This window comes from Drosophila gunungcola (assembly GCF_025200985.1).
Source record: "Drosophila gunungcola strain Sukarami chromosome 2L unlocalized genomic scaffold, Dgunungcola_SK_2 000110F, whole genome shotgun sequence".
Lineage (NCBI taxonomy): Eukaryota > Metazoa > Arthropoda > Insecta > Diptera > Drosophilidae > Drosophila > Drosophila gunungcola.
The window spans coordinates 76084-101354 of record NW_026453166.1 but is presented as its reverse complement, the minus strand read 5'-3'; the positions used below and the strand labels follow the sequence as shown (position 1 = coordinate 101354).

General features: G+C 45.5%; 7 protein-coding genes across 7 annotated transcripts; 2 read left to right on the top strand and 5 right to left on the bottom strand.

Annotated features, from left to right (window-relative positions):
• Window positions 1-1130: 1130 nt before the first annotated feature.
• LOC128253615 (glutamine synthetase 1, mitochondrial) lies at window positions 1131-3463 on the top strand. Its single transcript, XM_052982176.1, has 2 exons — window positions 1131-1351; window positions 1551-3463. Exon 2 carries the CDS (start codon window positions 1558-1560, stop codon window positions 2758-2760), a length of 1203 nt encoding a protein of 400 aa, XP_052838136.1. The 5' UTR covers window positions 1131-1351; window positions 1551-1557; the 3' UTR covers window positions 2761-3463.
• A 4218-nt stretch (window positions 3464-7681) lies between these two features.
• Window positions 7682-8493, bottom strand: LOC128253623 (uncharacterized). Its single transcript, XM_052982187.1, has 2 exons — window positions 8351-8493; window positions 7682-8292 (listed from the first exon to the last, which is right to left on the bottom strand). Exons 1-2 carry the CDS (start codon window positions 8426-8428, stop codon window positions 7789-7791), a joined length of 582 nt encoding a protein of 193 aa, XP_052838147.1. The 5' UTR covers window positions 8429-8493; the 3' UTR covers window positions 7682-7788.
• Window positions 8494-8530: 37 nt separating this feature from the next.
• Window positions 8531-10373, bottom strand: LOC128253612 (uncharacterized). The gene is made up of 3 exons (XM_052982170.1): window positions 9422-10373; window positions 8837-9050; window positions 8531-8771 (listed from the first exon to the last, which is right to left on the bottom strand). Exons 1-3 carry the CDS (start codon window positions 10305-10307, stop codon window positions 8564-8566), a joined length of 1308 nt encoding a protein of 435 aa, XP_052838130.1. The 5' UTR covers window positions 10308-10373; the 3' UTR covers window positions 8531-8563.
• A 20-nt stretch (window positions 10374-10393) lies between these two features.
• Window positions 10394-12442, bottom strand: LOC128253611 (uncharacterized). Its single transcript, XM_052982168.1, has 4 exons — window positions 12307-12442; window positions 10983-12082; window positions 10710-10923; window positions 10394-10654 (listed from the first exon to the last, which is right to left on the bottom strand). The coding sequence occupies exons 2-4, from the start codon at window positions 11923-11925 to the stop codon at window positions 10444-10446; spliced, it is 1368 nt and encodes a 455-aa protein (XP_052838128.1). The 5' UTR covers window positions 11926-12082; window positions 12307-12442; the 3' UTR covers window positions 10394-10443.
• A 15-nt stretch (window positions 12443-12457) lies between these two features.
• LOC128253621 (RNA-binding protein 7) lies at window positions 12458-13961 on the top strand. Its single transcript, XM_052982185.1, has 2 exons — window positions 12458-13801; window positions 13854-13961. Exon 1 carries the CDS (start codon window positions 12910-12912, stop codon window positions 13639-13641), a length of 732 nt encoding a protein of 243 aa, XP_052838145.1. The 5' UTR covers window positions 12458-12909; the 3' UTR covers window positions 13642-13801; window positions 13854-13961.
• Window positions 13961-23144, bottom strand: LOC128253602 (uncharacterized). Its single transcript, XM_052982136.1, is given in 10 exon segments — window positions 13961-15645; window positions 17071-17179; window positions 17248-17377; window positions 17379-17448; window positions 17507-17681; window positions 17739-17778; window positions 17833-17914; window positions 18408-18895; window positions 18957-19304; window positions 20871-23144. Coding segments are annotated over 10 exon segments (4932 nt in total). The 5' UTR covers window positions 22806-23144; the 3' UTR covers window positions 13961-14090.
• Window positions 23145-23407: 263 nt separating this feature from the next.
• LOC128253609 (putative tRNA pseudouridine synthase Pus10) lies at window positions 23408-25267 on the bottom strand. Its single transcript, XM_052982163.1, has 2 exons — window positions 25118-25267; window positions 23408-25045 (listed from the first exon to the last, which is right to left on the bottom strand). The coding sequence occupies exons 1-2, from the start codon at window positions 25235-25237 to the stop codon at window positions 23642-23644; spliced, it is 1524 nt and encodes a 507-aa protein (XP_052838123.1). The 5' UTR covers window positions 25238-25267; the 3' UTR covers window positions 23408-23641.
• Window positions 25268-25271: the final 4 nt, after the last annotated feature.

Genomic DNA, 25271 nt, shown 5'->3' with positions numbered 1-25271 from the left:
AATTCTAGTAGAGTTGACCCTATCAAATATATATTTATTCAAATTTATTTTTTATTATTCTGAATACTAAGGTACTATAAATGTAAAACGATGTTATCCTAAAAACATGCTTAACTATGTGCGTGGTGCCCGAATGAATAAGTCAGTGGTGATCCGGAATTTCCTGTTTCATTGAAACAAACCAATTAATATTGGTTCATTGCGGTCAATAGTGCATCATCCGCACAGTTCGTCAAATGAAAAACACAATTACCAATAACAGCTGAAACGCGTTTGTTTGCATCGGCTATTTAATGTACATAATGAACTTTGTACCAGTCGTGTATCCAAAACATTCAGCCAGAGAGAGCTGTGGTGGTTGTTGCCGCAAAGAGATTACCATTAATGGAGAGTGTGCGCATGCACCTTCAGGATGCTCTCCCCTGCAACTTGTTTACTCCAATTTATTGGAATCCAATATTGTTGTAATGCTTTATTATGAGGAGCATGGAACAACAGAGGAAGAAAGTCAGAGTACTTTTCAAACTTAACAATTATGCAAACGAAAAAAGTTAAATTTCTTCATTCCAAATGATTTAAAATTTTTAAAATGTCAATATAAGCCATACAAGAAAACAGTTTTATCTTCAAACAACTAGGTATATACATATGTATTTTCCCCAAGAGTTTTTTTTTTGAGAAGTTGAATTTAAAGTGTATTTTTTTTAAAGTCCCCCCCAAAAAAAATAAAAGTAAACAAAATCGATCTCAACATTTGGGCTTTCGTAGATCTTTTATTTGCATTGCACCTTATCGCGCAGGTGTTTTATAATGTGTGTTTTTAAATACTTTTGTTTTGCTTGGGTCGTTTGTATTGTGAGTATGTGTTCGGTAACGCATCAATGAACGTATTACATGGGGCCAGTAACTCGGAATTTTGCCTAATCGCGTAGCCTTGAAACATTCTGGGCTGCCGCGCTTTTCTCTCCGAGAGATGCCCCCTTGGGTGCCCGTATACTATTGTGGGTTCCACTCCGTTCCGTTGTCTGTTGTGTGTTTCGGTACGGGCACTCTCTGGGAGGCCTCCGCCTCGGAGCGGCAAACGCAACGCGATAAAGAAAACCCGAGGCGGGCCACGAAACGAAGTGAATCGAAACGAAAAAAAGTGAATGTTGTCGCGCTAACTGCGCTCACAAGCCTTCCAAACCTCGTATTAGTCGGCTGTCCTCAGCACTGGCTACGCAGTCACTGACAAAAACAGGAAAAACAGAAACCAAAAGTCCCGCAATCCGAAAATACACAGAAGACCTGCCCAGCTATCGACTACTTAGCAAATCACATAACTGTAAAGTGTACAAACGAGCAGTGCAGGGTAAGTTGGACGAAACTCCGCGATTGAACTGCCAGTCAGCCACTCTGCGTTTAGAGAAGCAAGTGCAAGGAAAATAATTACATAAAAATACGTGCGAAAAGTGCCAGCATCCTTGAACTGCTGCTGCGCACGACCTCAAACTCGTGACCAATACAGAACTAACCGTGTCCTTTTGTCCTTCTCGTCGTCTCCCATCAAGGACCAACATGGCATTTCGCGTGGCCGGACTCTTCCTGAAGAAGGAGCTAGTGGCTCCCGCCACGCAGCAGCTGCGTCTGCTGCGCACCGCCACCACGGCCCGCTCCCAGTTCCTGGCCAACTCGCCCAACACGGCGTTGGACAAGAGCATCCTGCAGCGGTATCGCAACCTTGAAACGCCCGCCAATAGGGTGCAGGCCACTTATCTCTGGATCGACGGCACCGGTGAGAACATCCGCTTGAAGGATCGCGTCCTGGACAAGGTACCGAGCGCCGTGGAGGATCTGCCAGACTGGCAGTACGACGGGAGCTCCACCTACCAGGCCCAAGGCGAGAACTCGGACACCACTCTCAAGCCGCGCGCCATCTACCGTGACCCCTTTAAGCCAGGCAAGAACGACGTGATCGTCCTGTGCGACACCTACAGCGCCGACGGCAAGCCCACGGCCTCCAACAAGCGCGCAGCCTTCCAGGCGGGAGTCGACCGGATCGGCGAGCAGGAGCCCTGGTTCGGCATCGAGCAGGAGTACACGCTGCTGGACGTGGACGGACGTCCATTCGGCTGGCCGGAGAACGGCTTCCCGGCCCCGCAAGGACCCTACTACTGTGGAGTGGGTGCCGACCGCGTCTACGCCCGCGACCTCGTGGAGGCCCATGCCGTGGCCTGCCTGTACGCCGGAATCGATTTCGCCGGCACCAATGCAGAGGTAATGCCCGCCCAGTGGGAGTACCAAGTGGGTCCGAGCAGCGGTCTTAAAGCCAGCGACGATTTGTGGGTGTCGCGCTACATCCTGCAGCGCATCGCCGAGGAGTACGGCGTGGTGGTGACCTTCGACCCCAAGCCGATGGAGGGCCAGTGGAACGGAGCCGGTGCCCACACCAACTTCTCCACGAAGGCCATGCGCGCCGAAGGCGGAATCAAGGCCATCGAGGAGGCCATAGAGAAGCTGAGCAAGCACCATGAGCGCCACATCAAGGCCTACGACCCCAAGGAGGGCAAGGACAACGAGAGGCGCCTGGTGGGTCGCCTCGAGACCTCCAGCATCGACAAGTTCTCGTGGGGCGTGGCCAACCGGGCGGTGAGCGTGAGGGTGCCGCGTGGCGTGGCGACGGCAGGCAAAGGATACTTTGAGGACCGGCGGCCCAGCTCCAACTGCGATCCCTACGCCGTGTGTGGAGCCATCGTCCGCACCTGTCTGCTTAACGAATAGGCAGTCGGGGAGGGAAAATCTTTTGTACATAGTATATTATTGAACTTTAAAGCGTAACCGATCATTTGGCTACATTTCGGTTCAAGTGGAGCAAAACTTTGTTTGCTTATTCAAAAAAGACAGGAGGGCGAGGCACGAGTAGCGTGCGATTAGCATTTAAGAATGTGGGTGGGAGGCAAGAAGAACAGAAAGAGAAGAAAAATTGAACCTGAGACCGATGGGGGCCCCAAGAATATTCTGCCATAAATATTTTACAAATTATGTATACCTTATCGTTGATTTAATCTAAATAATAAATATCATAACAAAGAAAAATCATTTAAATTTGGCAAAAATGCTGTCCAACAAGATTTTTAAAATTTTAAGCTTTTAACTGACTTGTTACTTGATACTTCCAAATGGAACGTTAAAAAAAAAGAATATCACTGAAATTTGACGATATCTATATTAACCATTCATATCCTCACGCACGTACATATGAAACACTTATTGTTACTATATCTAGCTTTTTGAGTAGAAGTTGTTAACTACAATTATAAGGCACGTCAGATCTGTCGCAACTGTTCAGCATTGCCAGCATTTTACATCAATATATGTACTTTCATTATAAATGTGTCTCTAGTTCAAGCACCCTTAAAATTAAGAATTCCAATGCAATTCAAACAAACGTTCGAGTAAAAGCAAAGTTGTAAACAAAACAAAACACATTACTTAAGACTATTTTATTTTCTCTTTTTGGCAAGCTTTCAAATGCGTCTCGCTGCAATGGTTGTGAGAATCTGAATTTAAAAATATAGAACAGCTTGTTTGTAAATAAGTGTGACACGGGGGGCACCAAGCAAGACCTTGTTTTCAACGGAAAGTTTTCCACCTTCGCCAGCTGCCTGACATTGGAAGTTTTCAAGATTAATACTTGCGGTTCGCGAGGAGATTGTGTATAGTGCGGGCCCTTACATATAGACCATAAAGTAAGATATAATGACGACAATACTGACTGATAAGCAGGGGAGTTGCACTCGGCTGATGACATGCTTCCCAACCCATTACAATCAAATATTGATTGACCAGCGCCGCGAGTCTAATCGCCATAAGAGTGGTTGCTCACTCATTTGCTCTGCCTTCCCCATACCTGTACCTTACAAAAACACCCATTTAACGATCTACCAGACTTACAATATATGTTTTTTGTTTCAAAATGCATTTAAAAAACGTTATACATTGTTTAACATAAATTTTGTGGTAAATTTTTAAAAAAGAGTGTTAGCTTTGTGTGAGTGAACTTTTGCATGGGCGTGCTTGTGGTTGTTGACATTCTGAGGTGCAGTTTGCGCTGCTTGTTTGCTGAGGCTCTGTTGTGCGCGGATTACGGATTATGGGACATGCAACAGTAAGAGGATTGAAAGCTGAGAAAAATAATGCGGTCCGTTTTTTTTAAATGTTGATTACACACAGATTGTTGGCCCCAAAGATCGCGGGCCAAAGTATCACCCGTTGTCTGAAGGCAACACATTTATAGGAAAGCATTCCTATGCCCAATTTTGAACCGAATACCTAATATACCCGTTTTCATTGCAGTATATGATTTCAAAAGGAAGATAGTATATTATAAAATCACATAAATAATCAAAATCAATACACCAGCTTGTTATGGCCGCAGAACTTAAGAGTTCCGCACCGCCGCCCATAGACCAGATCATTAATGAATTGAAGCAGGTTCATTGGTATGCATGAAACTAGTTCGAAGATGTCAACATTTTACAATGCAGGTCTGAGGAGATCCAGTTATGCTGCCCAAGACCAGGCGGCTTGATAAAGATAAAGCTTTAATAACTTTAAACGACATTTTTCAAAGAAGTACACAATCTTATCGGTAAACCAATTGTATAGCGATAAGGGAACTCTGTTATTTGTAATATTTAAACTTAACAATATTTAATATTAACATTGTGTACACTAGGTGGGTAAATTATAATGAAGTAACCAATATAGTATGCCCACTGATAAAAAAAGGTAAAGTTTCGGCTTATAAAACATTAGCAAAATATGAATACTAAGTTTATAGGATCGGTGTTCAGCTAGTCCGAGCTAGCTGATAAGAATGTGAGTCCACACATTCGGCCTTTCCTGCTGCAAAAGTTTGACCAGTGTTTGCCATTAATTTTGCCAGCGTGCCATATAGCTCGGTTGGCAGACTAGCGATATCTTAAGGCCATACATCATTCCTGCTGCGGAATGTAAAGGAAAAATACGTCGCGGCCAAGAGGGAAATGCTTGATATTGATATTATCAACGTGTCGGTGTCACAAAAGGTGAGGGAATAATTTCACATACACCACTGCATGTTTAAGCAAATAAATATAAACATTCACAAAGAATGGGGCGCAGGCACACGGCTGCAAAGCGTGATCTCCGAATTCCCCGTCGCAGTGTCTATAGTAAGGCCAAGAAGAAAGTTCCCAGCGATCGATTCCTGAATTAAAATTCCACAAGTCAAAAGTAGGTCATACGCCCTTGCGGTGGGGAGGGGTGAAAACCCACTGATAACGCCGGATTTACGGCTACTATACTAGGCGAACACGTCACAGGCGAAATAAAACGCGGCAAAACAGAACAAACCTGTTTATAGAGCTTCAGGTGAAGTAATCGTTGCTGGGGGCAGTGTTTATTTTTATGTGTGTTGTTTCAATTGGACCAAACCAACTGCTTGTTGAGATTACGCTTTATGGCGCTACTTATGGTCAGGGCACTCATAATTGATGGCTCGATGGCGGGCAGATATCGACAGGGTAGTCGTAGTCCTGTGACCGATGTCCAGCAATTAATCGGTCACGTACGCTTGCTGCGGCACACAGAAGGTGTTTACTTGAAGCAAGTTATTCTCATACACTTTGCAGAGTGTATTATAAATTCACTCGAAAGTTCGCAATGAGGAAACATTTCGACCATATAAAGAATATTTGTTGTTTATCAGCATCATGTCGTCTGTCTAGTCTCTCAGTTTGAACCTATTTGGATGATATTTTTAAACTTATAATTTAAAAAATTACAACTTCGCTGCTTTTTAACTAATTTGAATAAACTTCGAGATAAAGTAATGGTTAACTATTTCACATTTACGGTTTTAATTTGATTGAAAACGGACAAGCGGAAAAAATCAAACAGTCGTTTTAAAGAATACTTCAGTTGTGTAATAGCTGGGTATCTAATCTTCGGCTTGCCGAAGTTGGCTTCCTTTCTTGTTATCTATGGCGCGTGTCGATATCGAGGGTCTTTCGCCAACACATAAGGCCAACAAGTGCTGTTTTTTATCTGGCCTAATTATCTAATTTCACACAGCTCACGCCATTCTCAATGTTTTGATGGGCGCCTATATTTAATCTGCAGAGCGTTAGGAAGGATGGCATGGCCAACTGAATCACCCGAGAGCAGGTTCCCACTGCGTGCTCTCCCCCACCTTTCCAGAGTGGCCAAGAGTCTCCCACACCTAATTTATTTCCCCGATTCCTTTCTCTAGTTTTATTTAGCCATCTCCCAATTTACTTTCCCTGTCTGCCAGCACACGCGAGTCGCAATATCTGCGTCATCGCCCCACACGCGTCCACCAAGTGATCTGCGATTTGTTCTTTGGCTTTTTTGGCGCATCGAACCAGACAAAGTTCAGTCCCCCGGTCTCTGAAATAATCGACGCAGCCGAACCGATGACGGACGTAGACTCAGCCAAAGGTCGTCATCTGTAGCACACACTCTTACTTGTTGCACAGACTCATTATTTTAGTTTGAAATCATTATTAATTAGTTGTATTTTACAAAATAGCAATTATGTTTTCATGCTATCTGTTAAGTGACCCGCTTTTATTTGACAAATGAGATTAGAATCGATGAGCTATGCTCATGGATGAGAGTAGGAGGAGATTACGGAGTTGAGTAAACAAAAGGGCAAAGATTTTGTTTTTGTGCACGTCGGTTGATAAGAGGCCTTTCGATAAGCGAGCAAATTTTTTTAATGGTAGTTGTTTACCCCGCTTAAATGATATTTCGCTTGACTGTACATTGCAGCTTTCTCTGTATAGCATTCTGGCAATTTAAATGAACAGATTATATCTTCTCATATGTACATGAACCATTACAAGGCTACTTCCTTTGTTTGGTAGGGGACGCGTAGCCAAATTGAGTTCGTTCACCCGTTGTCCATCTGCCTTAACTCGATTTGTTGCTCATTAGCAAGTCCGAAATTTTTTGGGAAGACCTATAAAAACTCTGACAGCGACTGTCTGTCCATATTGGCCCAGCCTTTTTTTAGTTAATGATTATAATTAGTTTGGAAAACTTCAAGGCATTTAAGGACATAGTTATAAGAAGGCGCACTTCTATGACAAATATACTTTAAAGGGTCGGAAAAGTCTCTTTCTTCTAACTGAAATTCTAATACCCTCTGTAAGGGTATAAATATACGCCTCAAAGACGGAATTTAGTTGTTTAAAATTACATTTAATTTTAAGGTTTTTTAAACTTACTTAATTTAGTTTCCTTTCAGATTTTTGTTTGTTAATGTCAAAAAAAACGGTATTGACTCTTACCTCTACCATTTTGTTTTATTTTTACGTTTACTCTTTTTTTTCCATGTAGGAATATAACTTTACTTAATTAATAAATAAATAAAAATATATTTGGCGAATATCAAACATTCAATACTAGTTAACATGCCGGTGCATCGATATCTGCTACTATAGATCATGCTTAAAGCAATAGCTGATTTAAATATTGGCGATCGCAATTTAGTAATCACGGTAATCAAAATAAAAAAACAGTTTTTAGTCATTATCCTTTGATCCTCTGATTTAAGGTCAAACCATTGGGAGTCCGACGCCATATTACCATCCATTTGTGATAAACAGCCCTCTTAACGTAATGCTTATACAAATGAATTTTAAAAGTGTGGCATACTTTACTAGGAAGTCAACATTTTGTGGTATACTAATAAGCTGTCCGAAAAATACAGTTTTAGATGCGCTTTTTTATTTTTACCACTCATTCGTTGGATCCACAGGACTTTTTTACAACCTTTCCTGCCATGAAATATGTGGACAACGGCCTCAGCCGCCCGCCCCGCGTCGGCTCCTCGAACAATCCGCCCTTCACTGAGAAGGAGCGCTTGGGTTGGTACAGAAGACTCAAAAGGGGGTTCTTCGGGCTAACCCGCATGTTGTTCATTGCGTAGGTGCCTTTGACCAGCGGACAGCTCAGCGTGTAGTTACTTTGCTTGAGCATGTTGTCCTTGGCCGGCTTGAAGAGCGGCACCGAGTTGAAGACGTTCTGGAGGTCGCAAAGCTTGGTGGAGGCGTTATAGATGGTGCGAGGTTTCTCTCGGGCGGAGTGCTGGAGGATCAGGATGCGAGAGACAGGTGAAGCTATCTCCTCGTTAATGGTGGTGACGGAGCCGATGCCAGTTTGGTTCGAGAAAGTCATGTTCACCACAAATCGAGGTCTGTCATCTGTCCAATTAGCATAGGTAAACGTCACATAATAGCAGCTCTATCCGGATCATTTAAGTAAAGTAGGTTTTTCTTTGGGATATATGGTAAATACAGACCTCTTTGCTCTTTATCTCGCTTATCTCTAACAGAACCATCCAAGCCGTGATAGTCAATACCGTCCACCACGCCCGCATGTTCCTCAAGACTAACAAACCCTATGTACGCTTACTATGTCCGAACTCAGTTGGGAAAATAATAAAACAATTAGGTCCCTCCATTAAATTCCCATTAGTAAATTAGAGGTTTCCATTATAAATCAGTATATTGCCCTAGTACAATATGTCAAACTTTTGGGCCAAGTGTAAAATCTGGCTTAGTTTCCGGCTTATGCGTTCCGATCCCGGGCTCTTCAGCACATTCAAAAGCTCTCGGGTTTCCGCTGTCTCGTTTTCCACACTGTCCGCCAAAATGAAGCGCGTCATGAAGATAGCGTGGGGAACTTGGATGTACGCCACCCGCTTCACCTCCGCTCGAAACCTGTAAAGCAGCGATCAATCAGCCAATCAGCAATCAACCGTATTCAGATAGCTGCCTCTACTTACGTTTCGTAAGTATGAATCGCCAAATCAGCTCCCACACGGCGCAAGCAACTAACGAACGCCATGTAGTAGGCTTCTAACAGGTGTTCGAAGTGTATCTCCAAGATAGCCGTATCAACGCTTGATAACAGGAACGAGATTATGTCATGCACCACGGAATCGTACTGTGCAGTCTGGAAGTCGATGATTTTCAGGTCGATGGGTGTTCCAGACCCATCTAAAGATTTTGAAACAAATTGATTATTGTTTTTAATTTTGGTTGGTCACGCAATAACATTAGAGAACATTGATTTTTTTTAATAAGCACGTGATGTTTTTATGCGTTTTTGCATCAAACTGAAAAATGAAGATATTGGTTAACTCAACTCTTTGGCTTTTTTTTCTTCCCACACGATTGTTTCTTTTGCTTAAAACTAAAAGTTACGCACTTATGTAATCTAAACAAACCAATTTCATTTAAGTCTTTAAATGTAAATTGCATTGCTTGTGAAATCTAAAGATTATTTTTTTTTAATTTTTCTAATATGTTTCGCAACATTATTTAATTTTTGAGATAGATTTTTAGCTGGGTAAAGCTGCGATACTTACCGTAAAGAAACATTAGATTATTTATCCAGAAGTCACAGTGTATAATACTGCAAAATGGTCCGTCTGGTCTGTCTGGGGCGGCGGCCAAGAACTCAAAAAACTCGTCCGATAATTTCTTTATACGGTCCACCATTTTGGAATCATTGTTGGTAGCTCGTCGAATGTCCTCGAGGGTCTCATTCTTCATTAAAGCTTTCGACTCGGGTGCAGCAGCATGCCAATCAAACTTTTCAAAGAAGGGTTGCACCTGCTCCCGGAACAACACGGGCTTGAGAAGTCGCATTGCCAGAGGAAGGGCGTGGAACTCTGCCATATATTGAAGGGCTAACAGCGTGTGGGGTAGGTCGTAGGGTCGCAGTCGCTGGCCTGGAACGTAGCCGCTGCTTCGCAAATTCTCCAGCAACAGCACTGCATTTTGATCTACCTTAGAGGAGCTGGAATCGAGGCACTCGCGGGATCCGTAATACCGAGCAAATCCCTTAAATTGGTCCTCTGTGGGGATGCCAGCATCATCTTGGAGAATGGCCAGGGCAGGGGCCAAGATCTTGTAGACGGCGTTCTCAGTAAGGCAGGTCCGCTCGGGCTGAAAAAACTGCCAATAATAGGGATCTGTCGGAGGCACCTTGGCCACCAGTTGCTCCTCGAATAGCTTTTCGTCGGGTCCCTGCAATCGCGCATTGACCGAAAAGAGAGTGCCTCCGTAGTTGTCGCCTGGCTGCGTAAGGCTGCTTATCTCATAGTTAAGGAGACGAACCCCTGATAAGTGTTGTTCAACTACCTTAGAAAGATCGCGAATTTCGGGCAACTTGTCCGCCCCCATGTTGTTCGGGTTGTGGAAGCTTCGGTTATGTTTGCCTACAATCTTATGAAAAATCAAACGCGACATGTTCCAATGAGCACCGAACACGACGCTGATTAGTTGCTTGATAAAGTAGCTAGGTAAGTAGTATATGTGAAAGAGGTGAAGAGGCGTGTTATGGTCAAATATTTATTTCCGTGACTTGCAGTTAAGCAAAATTGGCTTAGTAAAAAATATTAAACTTTTTTCCCAGTCGCAAGATAGCCTCAAACTTCGTCACAATAGTCTTTACTCCAGTATTCTTGGACAACACTGAGAAATCCACGTCTTTAAAATCCTCGGGAATCGTGCTGTTATCAGCCAAAATTACCTTCATCATAAAGATGGCATGAGGCAGCTGTATGTGTGCCACTTTTTGCACCTCATTGAGAAATCTGCATCAGACAAAGCTATATTGAGAAATCCAACGTATGGAAAAACAAGACTTACATCTCTTTGGAATAGTTGTTGGTGTCGACATTAACGCCGCGCAGGGCTTGAATGAAAGCGTTGTAGTAAATACTAAGGAAATTGTAGTAGTTCTCCTCCAAAACATTTACGTCCACACTTGAGAACAGCAGAAAGATGATATCGTGAACCAACGATCCGTACTGCGCGATTTGAAAGTCAACAATTTTAACCTTGACTGGAGTGCCATTTTCGTCTGATACAAATTGTAAGGCATTAACAACCCGGTCCGATCTGCACACTGATCCGCCTTACCGTATTTCAACATCATATTGTTGATCCATAAATCTCCGTGCACAAGGGTGGTGAAGGGTCCGTCGTCCACATCCTTGCCGGCTTGGAATGCGTCAAAAATATCTAGCAGCTCCTTGACTCGGTTAACGTCCCGCTCATCACTGGTCACCGCCTGGATGTCCCTCAGAATCTGATCATTCATCAGTTCCTTCTCGGCCGGATTAATATTGCTGTTCATATCGAACTTCTTGAAAAAGGGCCGTACGTATTCCTCGTATACCAGCGGCTTCTTCAGGCGCAGAGCGATGGGTAGGGCGTGGTATTGGGCCAAGTAGTGCAGGACAAGTACAGTTTCAGCCAGACTGTACGGCCTGTGTCTATTTCCAGGCCGGAAGCCATGCACCGTAACGTTCTCCTGGACGAGAATAGCATCCCGATCCACTTTTGAAGCCCGGGAATCAAGCGAGATGCGGGAGCCGTAGTATCGCGGGAAGCCATCGAAGAGTTGTGCGGGAAGAATGCCCTCCTGGAGCTGCAGCTTGTCCAGCTCGGTTGACAGATACTGGTAGACCGCGTTCTCCGTGATGCAGGTGCGCTCAGGCTGGAAAATCTGCCAGTAAAGTTCATTGGTGAGGGGTGGCAGCTTGGCTATCAGTGGCAAGTCCCAAATGGCTCCGTCTTTGCTCCGAATTTTCGCCTGCACGGCCAACATAATGCTGCCGTAGTTATCTCCGGGCTTAGTCAGGTAGCGGCTGACATACGAGTCTAGGGTACAACCCTCCGGAAGATGGGGCTCGATCACCTGTGGCAGGTCTTTTACTTTTGGAACTTCTCCCATTGCGGGAGCGGGTGTGATACTGCTACGCGCACAAAAAGCGACAGAATGGATCCGCGATTCTGGGTGAACTTGCTTTTCTACCTTTTTAAAGGTATTAAACCCACAAATATGTATGCGTTCATGCATATCTGGTAGTCTAGTTTATTTGTACGCGAAATATTGGCTCAAGTGGCGTTGATAACGCTCGTGGAACGTACTCAGTACTCACTCTACTCGATGGTTTTCTCTTCTCTTTAGGAAGCCGTATCCATTATATAAAACAATTTCCTCTTCGGATCGAACTCTTAAAAATTAAAAGATTTTTCTTTGTAGCGAAAATAATTAGATACAAAATCGCTTTAATTCAATCTGCTAGGTGCCAATTCGATAAATAATTGTTTTTTTTTTTGTTTTTTTTTTTATAAAACTTAAAACATTGAGTAGTGATTAAAGGTTTTAACCTTCGGGAAAATCGTTTTTAGCTCTTGCGGTCTAATAAGTTTATAATTTTCGTAAATCTCTATTTACCTAGGTACTGGGTAAATCGTATTTGTGCACTTGCAATTTCGCGGCTCTCAATGGTTTTTGTGACGTTGTGTGTCTACTCGCAACCAGTGCCCCCTAACTAAATAGTTGTAGTGGCTTGATTCATATCATCAAGGGGATGCGAGATGAATTGTGCAAAGCTAGTACTACAATCAGAAGCGGCACTGACGGCGACGACAACAATCGGAAACATCAGCAGGCGGGACGTCTAATTAAAATGTCTCCGTTATCAGCGATACTAATGCACCGCAAAGACAATTTTAATTTCACCTCATTGCTCTAATAGTTTTGCCTTGCGCGAAAGTTTAAAGTCTCCTTACTCACCACTCGGAACCGGTTCTCCGAATCAGAAACTCATCTCTACCAGCTCAATTAAACGTTTTGCAACACTGTAATTCTATCGTGACTATTGCCGAGAGATGGGCAAACATCGATGAAACCGATACTTTGAAAACATCGCTGAAACCGATGTTTAGAAAACATCGATGACATCGATATTGACATCGACGTTTATTCCCCTCTACTATTGCCCAGCTCTAGCTGCAAAACAAGCAAATCGGGGAACTTGTCTATTTCTGAAGAAAAATGGACTTGCAGGTGTTAATGCATCAGATGTACAGTGGTGCGGCGGCCATGCCGATGATGATGCCGGCCCCGCACCTGAATGGCTACGGATACGGCATAGCCCATGGACAACAGCAGCCTTTTTGTCCGTTTCCCCTCAACGGAAGCAGCGTCGACCAGGTTGAGGACAAACTGGCGGACGAAGAAGAGGAGGAGGATGAGGAGCAGCGGACGCTTTTCTGCGGCAATCTCGACGAGCGCGTCACAGAGGAGATCCTTTACGAGGTCTTCCTGCAAGCCGGTCCCATCGAGTTTGTGCGGATACCCTCGGACAACACGGGGCGGCAGAGGAACTTTGGGTTTGTTACCTACCAGCGCCTGTGCGCCGTGCCCTTTGCTTTGGACCTCTACCTGGGCTTGGAGTTGTTCAACAAGAAATTGACCATCAAGCAGCAGGGCGCCGACAAAGCCAAGCAATCGCCATCGTTCAACCATAGTCGCCTACGCAACCCGTTTATGCTGGAGTCTCCATCTCAAGTGTCGCCCCCGCACCACTCACGGCACAGTTTGCATGGCGCAAGGCCCTACGACCGCAATCCGTTTGGGAACAACGGGGACCAGCGGCGACGCAGCGACAGCTCCGTAATGGAACGCAGCCGGCCAAGGATGCAGCCACAGCAGCACCACCAGCACATGCAGGGCGGGAGCAGAAGGTCGGACCAACGACACAACAACAAACGCCGATTACTTTAATTTTTGAAAATGCTTTTAACTAGCCTTTAAATATATCGTAGGAGTAAAGTTAAGATCACAAAAGAATCCTAAAATTCTTGTACCCCCAATGTCTAAGACACCGCCCACCTCCTAGTGGCTGTGCACTGGCTATCGGCACATAAGACTAGGAGTAAAGAAGGTAAAAAACTTCCATATTTCCTAGCGCAGTTAAATCAATCCCATCTTAATAGCAGGTCAATGTTCGCTTGTTCCCTACTTACTAATTCAACAAAACCCAAATTGCATCAAACGCAATCCATACGGAAACAACAGAATTCATCTCCTTCAGGAAGGTCGATCGATTTGAGATAACAATGTTTTTATTAGTCCTTACGGTTAGTTTAAGATTACATACAATCAAGATATGGTTGTATTTTCAATATATTTTAATGTTAGTTAGCTGTACAGATGTCGTCGAACAAGCGAAATCAGTGTGTGATGCTCCTCAGCGTCTTCTCAACATTCCTGTACGTGCGCGGTGGTATCACCTCCAGCAGCAATCGCTGGTAATTGTGGTGCTCGGAGAGGGCTCGAAATAAGGACTTGGCATAGCTGCGGGTCTCCAGGCTGCCCTCCAGCAGCAGATTGGCCCCCACCACAAAGAACTTGTCCCGGCTCTCCCGCCCCATTGCGTAGATACGATCACTTCCCAGCCGCTCGACAAGTCTGAAGAGCAGCTTTGCCGATGTGGTGCGAACCAGGGCGTTCTGGTGTTGTGCTCCCTTTGTCGCCAGGATGTTTAGTATCTTCTGTGGCGGTGCGTTATCCACCATCGACTCCAGGGCACGAGTGGCGTCGGCGCGGAGAAAGCGGTTCGTGTCGGCGGTGCGGTGAAGGAGGGCACACACCAGGTCGTCGCACTCCAGCTGGAGACTGTTGGACTTCAGGGAGAACAACTCGGCAGCAGCTTGGCATGAAGCGCGAGCTACTTGGGAGCGAAGGTTTCGGACTGAGCGGGTCAGCTGGATGCAGGTCATGTGCATCTGATTGTCCAGTGTGTCGGCATGGTAGCGAATGAGGCGCACTATGTTCTTCAAGCCGGTCATGTTAGTCTCCCAATTGCTAGAGTCAAGCTGGTCAAAAGTCTTTAGCAGAGCCTCACGTGGTTTATCAAAGCGGGCCATATTCTGCGGAAAAAGCTCCGCCTGGGACATCTTTATAGCCTGCTTTACGGGTGAGACTCGTCGCTGTGCCCGCAAGAAGTACGATGTCTTGGACTTCTGCTGGAGCGGAGTGTGCTGAGCCTTTCCAGGGACGCCGACGTTTCCTGTCTGGGAGCCGGACTGCGAGGTGTTGTCCGTGGTACTTGTGCAGGTGTCCAAGGATCCCTGCTTTGATCCCGGCCGTGCCCCGTAGAGCGAGTCTAGCGAAATGCTACGTGAATGGATCACCATTTCTTCATTCCGTTGAACCGACTTTAGTTCCTTGTTTGAAACTTCCGCTGGTGCTACTAGTTCCTCCCGCTGCTGCTTTTCCGGCATGGTCTCAGCACTAACGGGTAACGACTCCAGCTCGTGCTGTTGTTCTTCGACTACCACAAAACTGTTGCTGCCCTCAATGTCCTCTTCTATGGGCAGCGATTTGACTGACTGGGCTCTCGAGAGTTGCGGGGTAGTGTCCTCCATCTGAGTTTTGATACTCTCGGTTTTGCTGTGAAGGCTATTTAGGCTTCCGTTGAGCTTGATGGGCTCATCATGGGCTGGGGGTTCCGCTTCCTCCTCTTCAATGTCGTCCACCACCAGTTCCCCGAAGGCCTCGACGGGATCCTTTTCCAGGCTCAGCACCCTCATCTTGGCGTCGATGATGCAGTCGCCAGCAGACGAGGATGTTAGCTTGCACATCTCGCCGTGACTACCACTCGATTTCGCCGACGCTGTCGACTTTTGCGAATAGCTGGTGGACCTTACCGACAGGGGAGAGCCGTCCGTCGTGTCTTTGACGGCTGGCACCAAAGACGGAACTGCCCTCGCGGTTTCCCTATCACTGTTGGCAAAGAAGACGTTGATAGGTTAGTAAATATATGTAATCACTTTCATGCGACTTACAACTCCTCCCCATATTCGGCATTAAATTTGTCTTTTTCAGTATCTGCCGGTGGCCGAAATATGTCGAAAGTGGAATTTTCATCGACCAGCTGGCTTTCTGTATCAATTTGCATCGATTTTCTGGACTTCAGAGCCCTGTCGGTGCAGCAGGTGCCGCAGACCGAGTTGTGGCCACTAAAAGCTCCCCGCAGTGTGGCATGTACCCCCGTGGCCCAGTTGCAGATGCAGGCCCCGACCAAGTGGAAAAGAGAACGAGTCCTACGCAGCAGATCAGATGCCTGCGCTCCACATGATAACGCATTCTGCATTTTTCTCCGCTATCCCAATCGGACAGAAATCAAATTTTTTCTACTGGACACAACGCATAGTAGACCGACCAACTCGCAATTGGCGACCACTTAGAGCAACGCGACTTTGCCGACTGTTTGCAATGCCCGTCGCCAATCGTTTTGGCTATTTCGAATGAATTTCCATACCGGGACCCACAACAAAGCCAAAGTTGCAAACGAAAAACAGGACATTGCGTTTTCCAAGCAATCACACGAACGGACCCCAACTGGTTAAAGCCCCCACCCACCCACAGGGTGCCAAGTTAGGGCTATGAAAGGTCGTGGGATGGTCTAGGGCTAACCAGCAGCGAACTTGCAAACCAACTGGCCACTGGTCTTCGCGCAGTAGTGGCATTTGGCTTCAGTCGTTCCAGTTTGTAGACAAAGACCTCTTAGTCACCTTCGGGCGCCTTCGTTTCGTTTGCGGAAAGTCCCGAAGTGGGCAACACAACAAGTTTCCATGTCCCCAAGATTACTTTGAAGGTATGTATTGAAAGTATAAAATTTTAAATGTTCTTAAGATGAAATCGAATCTGACTAAACAAGTTTTATGGTTTTGCAAAACAATCCTCGTTTACCTAACGGAAACTTTAAGCATAACCTCATACGCATAGTAATATAAATTTCTTGACCCTTACATTTGTTGCTGTAAAATAAGCTTACGAATATTGATTCGGTCCGAAGTCGTCTGTGGTCACTTGAAGGTTTGTCGTTGATGACGTTGACCGATTTCCCCCGCTATATTCTTAAAATTCATCAAAGCCTTTTCCACTGCGCATTTGAATTATTTAGGTTACCTAACACCTTTAAGACCGTAATTTTGTGAGGGGGTGCGTGTGCCGGCCGGGTCGCCAACTTAATTCGCTGACTATAACTCCCCTCCACCATTTACCCCAAACAGTGGTCGAATATAGCAGAGCTCGTGTGTTTAAAAATGTAGGTTAACTTTCGTCTACGGGCAGGGGTAAGCCACTATGGCGACTGAATGGGTACTGATGCCGGTTCCTTAGTTGAGGTATTGAGTCGACACTTACACTGATTTGGCAGCGTCAGCGCACTTGGTGTCCAGCGATTGCAGATGGTCTGTTGAAAAGCCGCTCTTCTGCCTCATCTGGGCTTCGTTTGTCTTGTTGTTTTCGTAGCCTAGATACAAGTAAAACTAAGCGTGTTAATTTAAAAAGTGGCAGAACGGCTACCAATGAGACACTTGCCTTGGGCTGGCCCTGCGTTGTCCAACTGTGTGAAGGAGTGCTGGTGCTGGAGTTTCTTGCGAGACATTTGCTGAACCTTTGGCATAGAATAGCTGACCTTCGGGTAGGCCGGTCCCTTTATGCAGAAGGAAGTTGGTGCTGCGCTGCTTGCTTCGCAAAAAGTTGTTGACGATGTCTGTATGCTGGTTCATGGCGGGAAATCTGTGGGGAATGTGTTATTATTAAAAGGCAATTTTAATGCAGCTTTTTGACTAAGCACCGAGAGTTTGCTACGGAAAATTGACTTCCAGTGCGGGAGGTAAGCTGAATAAAGCTGCCCGTGGTGCTTCCACTGCTGCAGGTGGTGGTCGTGCTATCTGAACTTCGTCCATCCATCGATGTATCTGAGCACGCCTTGGCCACCAAGCGTCTGTCAGTTAAAGTTTGATTTCCTACTGAAGAAACAGTGTTCTGATGTAGAACAAATTGAAATGAACTTTAAGGTGTCTTACCATTGGTCCTAGCGCCAAAACTTAGTCTTTGCGATAAGTCCTAGGGTGAAGAATATGTTTAGAATTAGTAATTCATAAAGAGCATTAAACTCACATTTGTGGGGCTAGTCATGTCTAGAGTTTCTGGGGGTGAGTGGAACGAATGTCGATGCAGGGTTCCGTTGACCTGTTTGAAACTGAGGATACGTATTTTTAAAGCTCCATTTTATTTAATGTGTAATATTTATATTAAATGCTTCAATTTAATTTTTTTAGATATATACATATATTTTTTTATTTAAAGACATTTTACTAAAATTTTATTTTTAAACATTGTAAAACATAAGGGAACAAAAGTATCTTTTAAGTTGACTTTCATGTTGACTGACCAAATGTTTTACAAATTATTTGTGTAATATTTTTTTATACCCTTGCAGAGGGTAGCAAAATTTCAGTCAGAAGTCTGCAACTCAGTGAAGAAGACATCTCTGACAGGGATATCTGATAGGGATATCTGTCTGTCCGTCCGTTTTGCTGTTTCCAAATTATATTTTTCGAACCTAATTCTTACTTAAAAGGGGATATGAGTTTCTCTTTTAATGGACCTTCTTTGTTGAACATATTATTTATCTGTATTATCTTTTTCTGATTATAAATACTTATTGGGGAATAATTTATTTTACTTCCTACCTGTGAAACGCATCTTTCTTGTTTTTTCCTTTCGTGCTCTCAAGGACGTCGCGCTGACTGCATGCAGCCCGCATGCGTCTTCTCTTGACGGAGTTGGGCGAGGCGGAGCCCTCTCCCTGACAGATCCAATCCACATCCGCTCCAGAAGGCCTGGATCCGGGAGGATCAGTTTGGTTGAAAACGAAGAGCACGCCACTGTCGGGCGTCACAATGGGCAGCTGCAGGCGCGAGAGGCGCACATTAGCCGCCTCCAGTACCAGTGGTCCAGGCTCTACGCCGACCGTCATTTCTGAGACGATGGTAAGAACCTCCTGTATCGATGAAATATCTGCCAGGACTGCAAGCACCTCCAGAGCAGCCTGGCGCACGCGACGATTGCGATTTAGCAGAGAGTAGACGGCCTGAGCCGTCAGGAGATTTATGTCAAAGCAGGTGCCCGGAAAACTCATCAAGGCAAAGATGGACATTTGAAGCGCATGGTCCCGGAACTGCGGTGAGTGGATATACATTTTATTAACATTTATCAAATTTCGATGTGGAAACACTTACCTTTGAACTCTTTGCGTGCAGGAACTCTGGCGAAGTCGTTTTCGCCACAATGGTTCCAGCCGGAAGTCGCTGCATCAAAGCCTTGCACACTCGGTTCGCTCCAGCGTTGCCCTGGCGACAAAGTCCCGTCAGGATCTGTGGTGTGCGCTCCTCCAAGTTGTCCAAAGGCAGACGTGAGATCAGGTTTACCAACAACTCTCGCTTTAGCTCGGCCACCTCAAAGTGCCGTTCCGAGGAGAGGAGGGTTCGCAGCAGACTGTCCAGATATGGCTGCACCAAGGCCAAATTGCTCGACGAGCTTAGGGCGTGCTCCAGTTGGGCGATGCCCATCAGACGATTGCGCCAATCCTAAAGAACGTGCAAAAATAGTGAACAATAGGTAAGTACCTTTTGGCGTTGCACGAGTTTTATGTCCTATTTGAGCTAATGTACCAAATTCGAAATGGTCTGCATGTCCAGAAATATTTTTAATGTGTAGTAGGGAGGAAATACAACAAGTACTACCAAATGTGTCATAGATATCACTCGACTTGCTTGGGATCTATAGTCTTATCAAGCTAGTCATATCAAATTGTTTGTTTTTTTTTCGGAGGACTTACTCTTGCGTGTAAATCTCAATATTAATCAAATTAAAATCGTAAGGAGATTTTTTTTTTTTTTTTTAAATAAAACAACTGACCAAGTAATACGTTTTGTCCTTTTATCTGTTATTGAGAGGCTAACTAAGTACTAACTTAAATAAATTCTGAAGGACTCTTTTGTAAAATAAAAGACATTAATTGTAAAATTTAAAGCTAGTCGACAATGCCGTTCTATCTGCTTTTATTTAGTACGTACTATAATTTCGGTTAATGTTATTTATATTTTTGTGCTCGGTCTGACCTAGTTCCCGACACGCTCTGTGCCCTGTGCCCTCAGACCCCTGATTCCCTTATTTTACGTCCTGAGTCTTCATCAAACATCGTTCCTTAATGGTGGTCTTTTCACTTATCGCCGCATATGAGTTGCAAACTGGGCGAGAGTTATTGGTCTTGCTCTTGTTTTGCGCCATGAAAATCGCGTGCACTTAAATGATTGACCGGCCAACTGATGGAGAACTCTTTGGCCCTCGGCTGCAGCTCCCCAACAAAACAATTCAATACAACTTGCAGTCCGGACAACATGCAACTGCTACCGGAATCCATAAGTTTTTTGTGCACCACTCAAAAAGTTGGTCCTGATAACAGGCACATCCGCACCAGAAAGTGCCAGTCTGAGTACTTTTACGGCTATGGTCAATGGTTGGTATTCAAATATAAGCTCTGCTAGGAGTTAATTTCTAGAAAAACAATCCAATTTTTCACAGTAGTAAGTCATTGGCTATTACTTCTCCAAAGATTCGACGTTTAGAAATATTTCCAACTACTTTTATTTGAACGACATATGTACGTATATACGTCAAAAAATTAATAGGTCATTGGTACAGTGGCTTGGCAGCAGTCGGCTTTCTATTGTGTTGAATTGTGCAGGACCGGAGTAGGGGTCGCTTATCGCTGAAATTTTTATTAGTAAGCAAAAGCAAGGGTCGCTGGCGATATAATAGCAGCTGTAATGGCAACACCGGCTAAGGGTGGAGTGATGCGTGTCTCGTCCGCAGGAAAGCCGGGCGGCTGCCATTATGAAGGCAGAATTATGAACGCATATGAAATTGTACATATCCTAGTGACCCAGTTAGAGCCCAAAGCGCCGGCGACTCGAAACCAGCGTTGGGGTAGCGTGCTGAGTAATTTCCTTGCTTTATTTTCGGTCACACAAAGTAGCCCATGCTGGAGTTTTGGGTGGAGGAGTGCAATTACACGGGGATTGCTAAATGTTGGCCACTAATTTTGTTGCAATTATGGCGACATGGTGGCTACCCGTGCTTCTGAAACTTACCCCAGATCGCAAGTCCATCAGCGTCTTAAAGTTTACAATGTCCAGATCCTCCCAGGATTTGGGAGTGGTCGGCGACTCTGCAGACATCGTAGAGGCAGCTCTAGCAGGGGCATTTCCGGTCACAAGATGGCTCTCCTCATCCCCAACCACTCCAACGTCCTCCAAAAGGCGCTGGGACCGCGGCGACGGATCGCGCTGCAGATTGTGCAGAACCTCGATTTGCTTGTGCGGGATGGGGGATTTGGGGCTTATGTTGTTGCTTCCAGTCGGACTGGTGCTGCGGCTGCGAAGGCCAGGAGAGCGGGGTGATGATCCGTCCGCCTCCTTTCGCTTGCGTGGACTGTCCGAGGGCTGAATCCGTGGCGACTGCGCGCTGAGGAGTCGTGGTTGAGGCAAGGGCTTGGTATTGTCCAATGGAATCTCCAGCACGAGTGCCGTTGTTCTCTTGTCACTGGGAGGTTGTGGCATTGTGGTTTTTGGGGTTTGCGTCTCCTCCACTGGCGAATTCAGGGGAGAGGGCGATGCATCTTCCAAGACGAGAATAGAGGCACTCGGATTGGCCGGAGCAGGGCTTTGGGTCTTGTTTGCAGAAGGGGCTGCGTCGCTATCAGGTGTTCGCATCTTGACAATCTCCCCTCCGAAGGTTACCCGCTTCAGACCTCGCGAGGGAGTGCTCGGCTCTGAAAGGCTCCTAGGCTTAGTGGCATGCGGCTCATCCAGTTCCGAATCACTTATGACCCGGACAATGCCCGTCCCAACGCCATGCCCGTGGTGGCTGTTGGCACTGGACAAAATGGGGTGACAAACCAGATCCGCCGACTCCCCTTCTTTTGAGTATCTACTGGCCGGGCTGTCAGACTCTTCTGTCTCGGTGTCCGCTTCGAGGATGCGCATGGTCACAGTGTCATCGTTGATCTTGATCTCCGTTTCCATGATCACCTTTCCCTTTTCTGGACAGGTTGACTGCTCCTTGCTCTGGATGTCGTTGGAGCCGCTGTTTCTCCAGCCTTGTTCACGTGGTAATGCCCGCCAGGCGCCCGTTTTAGCCCCGCCGCCCTTTTTTGGTTTTTCAGACACCCCGTACACCTGACAAAGTTGATAGTACTCGGTCAGGCAGCCCAAGTCACTCATAATGTCTTCGAACTGGTGGACCCCTACGAGCTCTCTGATCTTTGTTAAGACCTTCAGAGTGATTTCCTGCTTAGCCAGTTGGCCCATGTGCTGCACCACCCGCTCCAAGGTGTTCTGTGTGATGCGGTGTCGCTGGGAAGTGTGCTGAGTTGTCAGAGTTGTTTGCAAGAGTGCCGGCAGAGACAGCAAAACCCCGACGCTGAGACGACCCATGTGCTCCGACTTCGCCTGGGCCTGCTGCTTCGTCAGTCCGGCATCAAGAATCCCCAGCATGACCGTCTCCGGAACGGCGGTTTCAGCCAAGTAGACCCGCAGGCAGTCGAGGGCTCCCTTGCGCACAGTGGGCGCTTGATGGCTCAGGTTCTCGACCAGCAGGCTGATAAGCTGCTGCCGCTCCATGTGGTCATCGGCCTCGTCTTGCATCACCACCAGGACGTCGACAAGGACTCGCAGGGCGTGTTGGCGAACCTGCCACTCTGGGTCCTGCAGGCGCTCATGGAACTCGGCGTACATGGCGCTAAGGCAAATTGTCTCCGGAAGTCGGCGGGTGCGGAGAATATGCTCCCACAGCGGTGTCAGCTGCACTGCACCGATTTTCATTGGAGCGACCAGGGCACCACCCACATTACCCACCGACTGGTTGTTATTGCTGTCCTTGATTTCACTGTCGGCGGCACCACTCACGTAAGTGACACTCTCGCTGTCCTCGCTATTGTAGTGCAGTTGCGGACTTGCTGTGGTCGTCAAGGAAAGCGGTACATTGGGAGCGCTGTCCTTGCGTTCTAAAGTGCGCCGAAAGAACATTCCGGTCCTCGTCCCCGCCTCGGACTGCAATTGTCTAACTAAATTCCTCGGCTTTAATTTTTAATTGTCACGCACGCTTGCATCCGGTAGCAAATGTCCTGGCACTAATTTCGAACTTGTTTCATTTTGTTCGATTTTTTGCTCACTTGGCCTAACCATAACAAAACAGTGCAACTCGCTAGCAACGAATGCCGAATTCGACCGCTTGACAAGTCCTTTTGTAGCCAATTCGGCTGTTGTGAGCGTTACCAATTCGCCCCAAAAAAGCATCCACTGCGCATGTCAGATTTGTCCTTCGGTTCGCGCTCTTACTCCGTTGCCAATCACAAGCAACAGAATTTAGGGATCTAAACCCAGCTTTAAGTTGCTATTAAACGCGATTAAATTCTTTCCCTTTGACGCATTTTCCTCTTTACCATTTCTTAGTTACCGATAAGTGGCAGAGCCCATTTCCTATTCTTTTTAAATATATACTTTTGATCTAAGCATTCTTGTCTCTCAGTTTTCATGCTATTTGTAACCATAAATTTTAAAAAATACTGTTTTCATTTTATGAAAAAAAAACAAAAAACCATAATAAAGATCCGAAATATAACTTTGGTTTGCCAAAGCTTTTGTCCTTTATTTTTATATTTTTTAATTTTTTAGTTTTGGGATTTCTTGGAGAAAGGTTCCCAAAAATTAAATTTTATCCATTATTATCCCTATCAGCAAGTAAAACACTTATATAACTTTGTGGTTGATAGTGTATTGATAGTTTCGATTTTAGATGATGGATTGTAGACTTTCAGGAAGGTGACAATTTAAACATAATAAATCAGTCACTGAGGATATTTTTACCTTTTGTTTTTATGAGCCTCCTCTGTATGTAATGAGTTGTCCAACTCTGGTGGCCACTCCAAATCGATTCCTACTACATCCAGCGCTTGTATATCGATGGGTTTGCCTACAATCGAGGACAATGACGGCGTGGTCCGTCCAAATTCGCCATGAACCAGCTCCTTTATGTAAGTGCCCGCTTGAGTGACAATGTCGATGACCAGAGCTCTAGAATTTCCGCGTTGTATTTTTGCCTTCACACTGTATATCGTTCTAGGACGCGTGTGTAAAGGACGACGATGAAGGACTCTTATAGGGGTCTTTTGCTGGATTTCAAAGCTTTGTGGAATTTGCAGTTTGTTCAGGACCTCTACAGAAACAGGTTCATTTAAAGCGCAAAGCGCGCGATAGAATTTCCTTTTCTGTTCTTCTCCAGTCTTAATTTGGGTTAAATCTTCTCTGGCCACAACCTGTAGATTAAGTATGGACACTTTTCCAGATGCATCCACGGCCTGTTCCATCTTGTAAGCTTTCTCTTTACTTAAAGAACTGTTTAGGGCATTTGGTATTTCCAAAACAAAGGGCCTGCCCTTTCCGAGACAACGGACATCAACATCTTCCCTGCCACTCGACATAAAGGTGATCTTGTCCAGCTTATCTGCGAAATAGGGACCCACATTTCTGATGATTATTTCCTCAATACTGTCCTCCATAAGTCGTTGGCCATTCATAATCCACGGAGTGTGTGAGAGTTCCCTGCTTAACTTTCGATATCTGCCAGCCACACATATCAAGGGCCCTTGCAGGTTTATGGACGTAAGCCTCACAGGTTCCTCTACGTTCGAGCAAGGTATCTGGAAGTACTTCTCAAAGGTTTCCGCCTTTACTTTGGAGGGTTGATACTGCTTCTCCAGTAAACCCCTCGAAATTTCAACGCGTTTCTGATACGCAGCCTTGGCGGTAAAGGCCTCCCTGTTTAATTTCACCAGTTTCTCCACCTCCTCGTCTTCCAGTTTGTGCGTGAGGTCTATATTTATCATCAGTCCGTTGGCATCGTACTCCTTGCCCAACTTCTCACAGATTATGGGGTGTAGGATGAGTTTTACAGCCTCTTTTATGGGCACATCTGGGGGATTACTACCGTCCACATCTGCTCCAAATTTTCTCTGCAATGCAAACCACATGGCCAACTGTTTCAGCTGCAGGGCCATGGGCAAACAAATGGCCAAAACTATTTTCTTGCAATCGTATTTGGCAAAGTCCGAAGCCAAAATGCCCCCGAGGAGCTCCATCTGAAAGTCTTCTGAGAACAAACCCAAGCACGTAGGACAAACGCCTAGGCGGGCTTTCTTGGCAGGTCGATCGTCGGGGGATATTGCAGCCTCTTCATTCCCCACAATTTCATTCACTCTTACATCCAACTGGCCATTTAGAAAAAGAAACAAGCAGTTCTTTAATTGTCAACAAATTAACAAATTAAAAAAATCTCCCACCTTTCGAAGGGTTTCCTTTACATCCTTGTACTCCGAGCCCCTGGCCTTAAGGTAACGCAACTGGCAGACCTCGCACACGCCGCAGGACCTCAAGTAGTCCACCAAATCCTGGTTTTTCATGGGTTTTTTTTTATCGAAACCAAATTAAATTTAT

Coding starts and splice junctions, on each gene's coding strand:
- LOC128253621 (XM_052982185.1), top strand. CDS start 12,910: ATGGACTTGCAGGTGTTAATGCATCAGATGTACAGTGGTGCGGCGGCC.
- LOC128253612 (XM_052982170.1), bottom strand. CDS start 10,307: ATGTCGCGTTTGATTTTTCATAAGATTGTAGGCAAACATAACCGAAGC. Junction 9,051..9,421: donor TAATCTAATGTTTCTTTACG/GTAAGTATCGCA, acceptor CAAAATCTTTAG/ATGGGTCTGGAACACCCATC. Junction 8,772..8,836: donor GCGATTCATACTTACGAAAC/GTAAGTAGAGGC, acceptor GCTGCTTTACAG/GTTTCGAGCGGAGGTGAAGC.
- LOC128253623 (XM_052982187.1), bottom strand. CDS start 8,428: ATGCGGGCGTGGTGGACGGTATTGACTATCACGGCTTGGATGGTTCTG. Junction 8,293..8,350: donor GCGAGATAAAGAGCAAAGAG/GTCTGTATTTAC, acceptor TGATCCGGATAG/AGCTGCTATTATGTGACGTT.
- LOC128253615 (XM_052982176.1), top strand. CDS start 1,558: ATGGCATTTCGCGTGGCCGGACTCTTCCTGAAGAAGGAGCTAGTGGCT.
- LOC128253611 (XM_052982168.1), bottom strand. CDS start 11,925: ATGCATGAACGCATACATATTTGTGGGTTTAATACCTTTAAAAAGGTA. Junction 10,924..10,982: donor CAATATGATGTTGAAATACG/GTAAGGCGGATC, acceptor AATTTGTATCAG/ACGAAAATGGCACTCCAGTC. Junction 10,655..10,709: donor AACAACTATTCCAAAGAGAT/GTAAGTCTTGTT, acceptor TGTCTGATGCAG/ATTTCTCAATGAGGTGCAAA.
- LOC128253609 (XM_052982163.1), bottom strand. CDS start 25,237: ATGAAAAACCAGGATTTGGTGGACTACTTGAGGTCCTGCGGCGTGTGC. Junction 25,046..25,117: donor TAAAGGAAACCCTTCGAAAG/GTGGGAGATTTT, acceptor CTAAATGGCCAG/TTGGATGTAAGAGTGAATGA.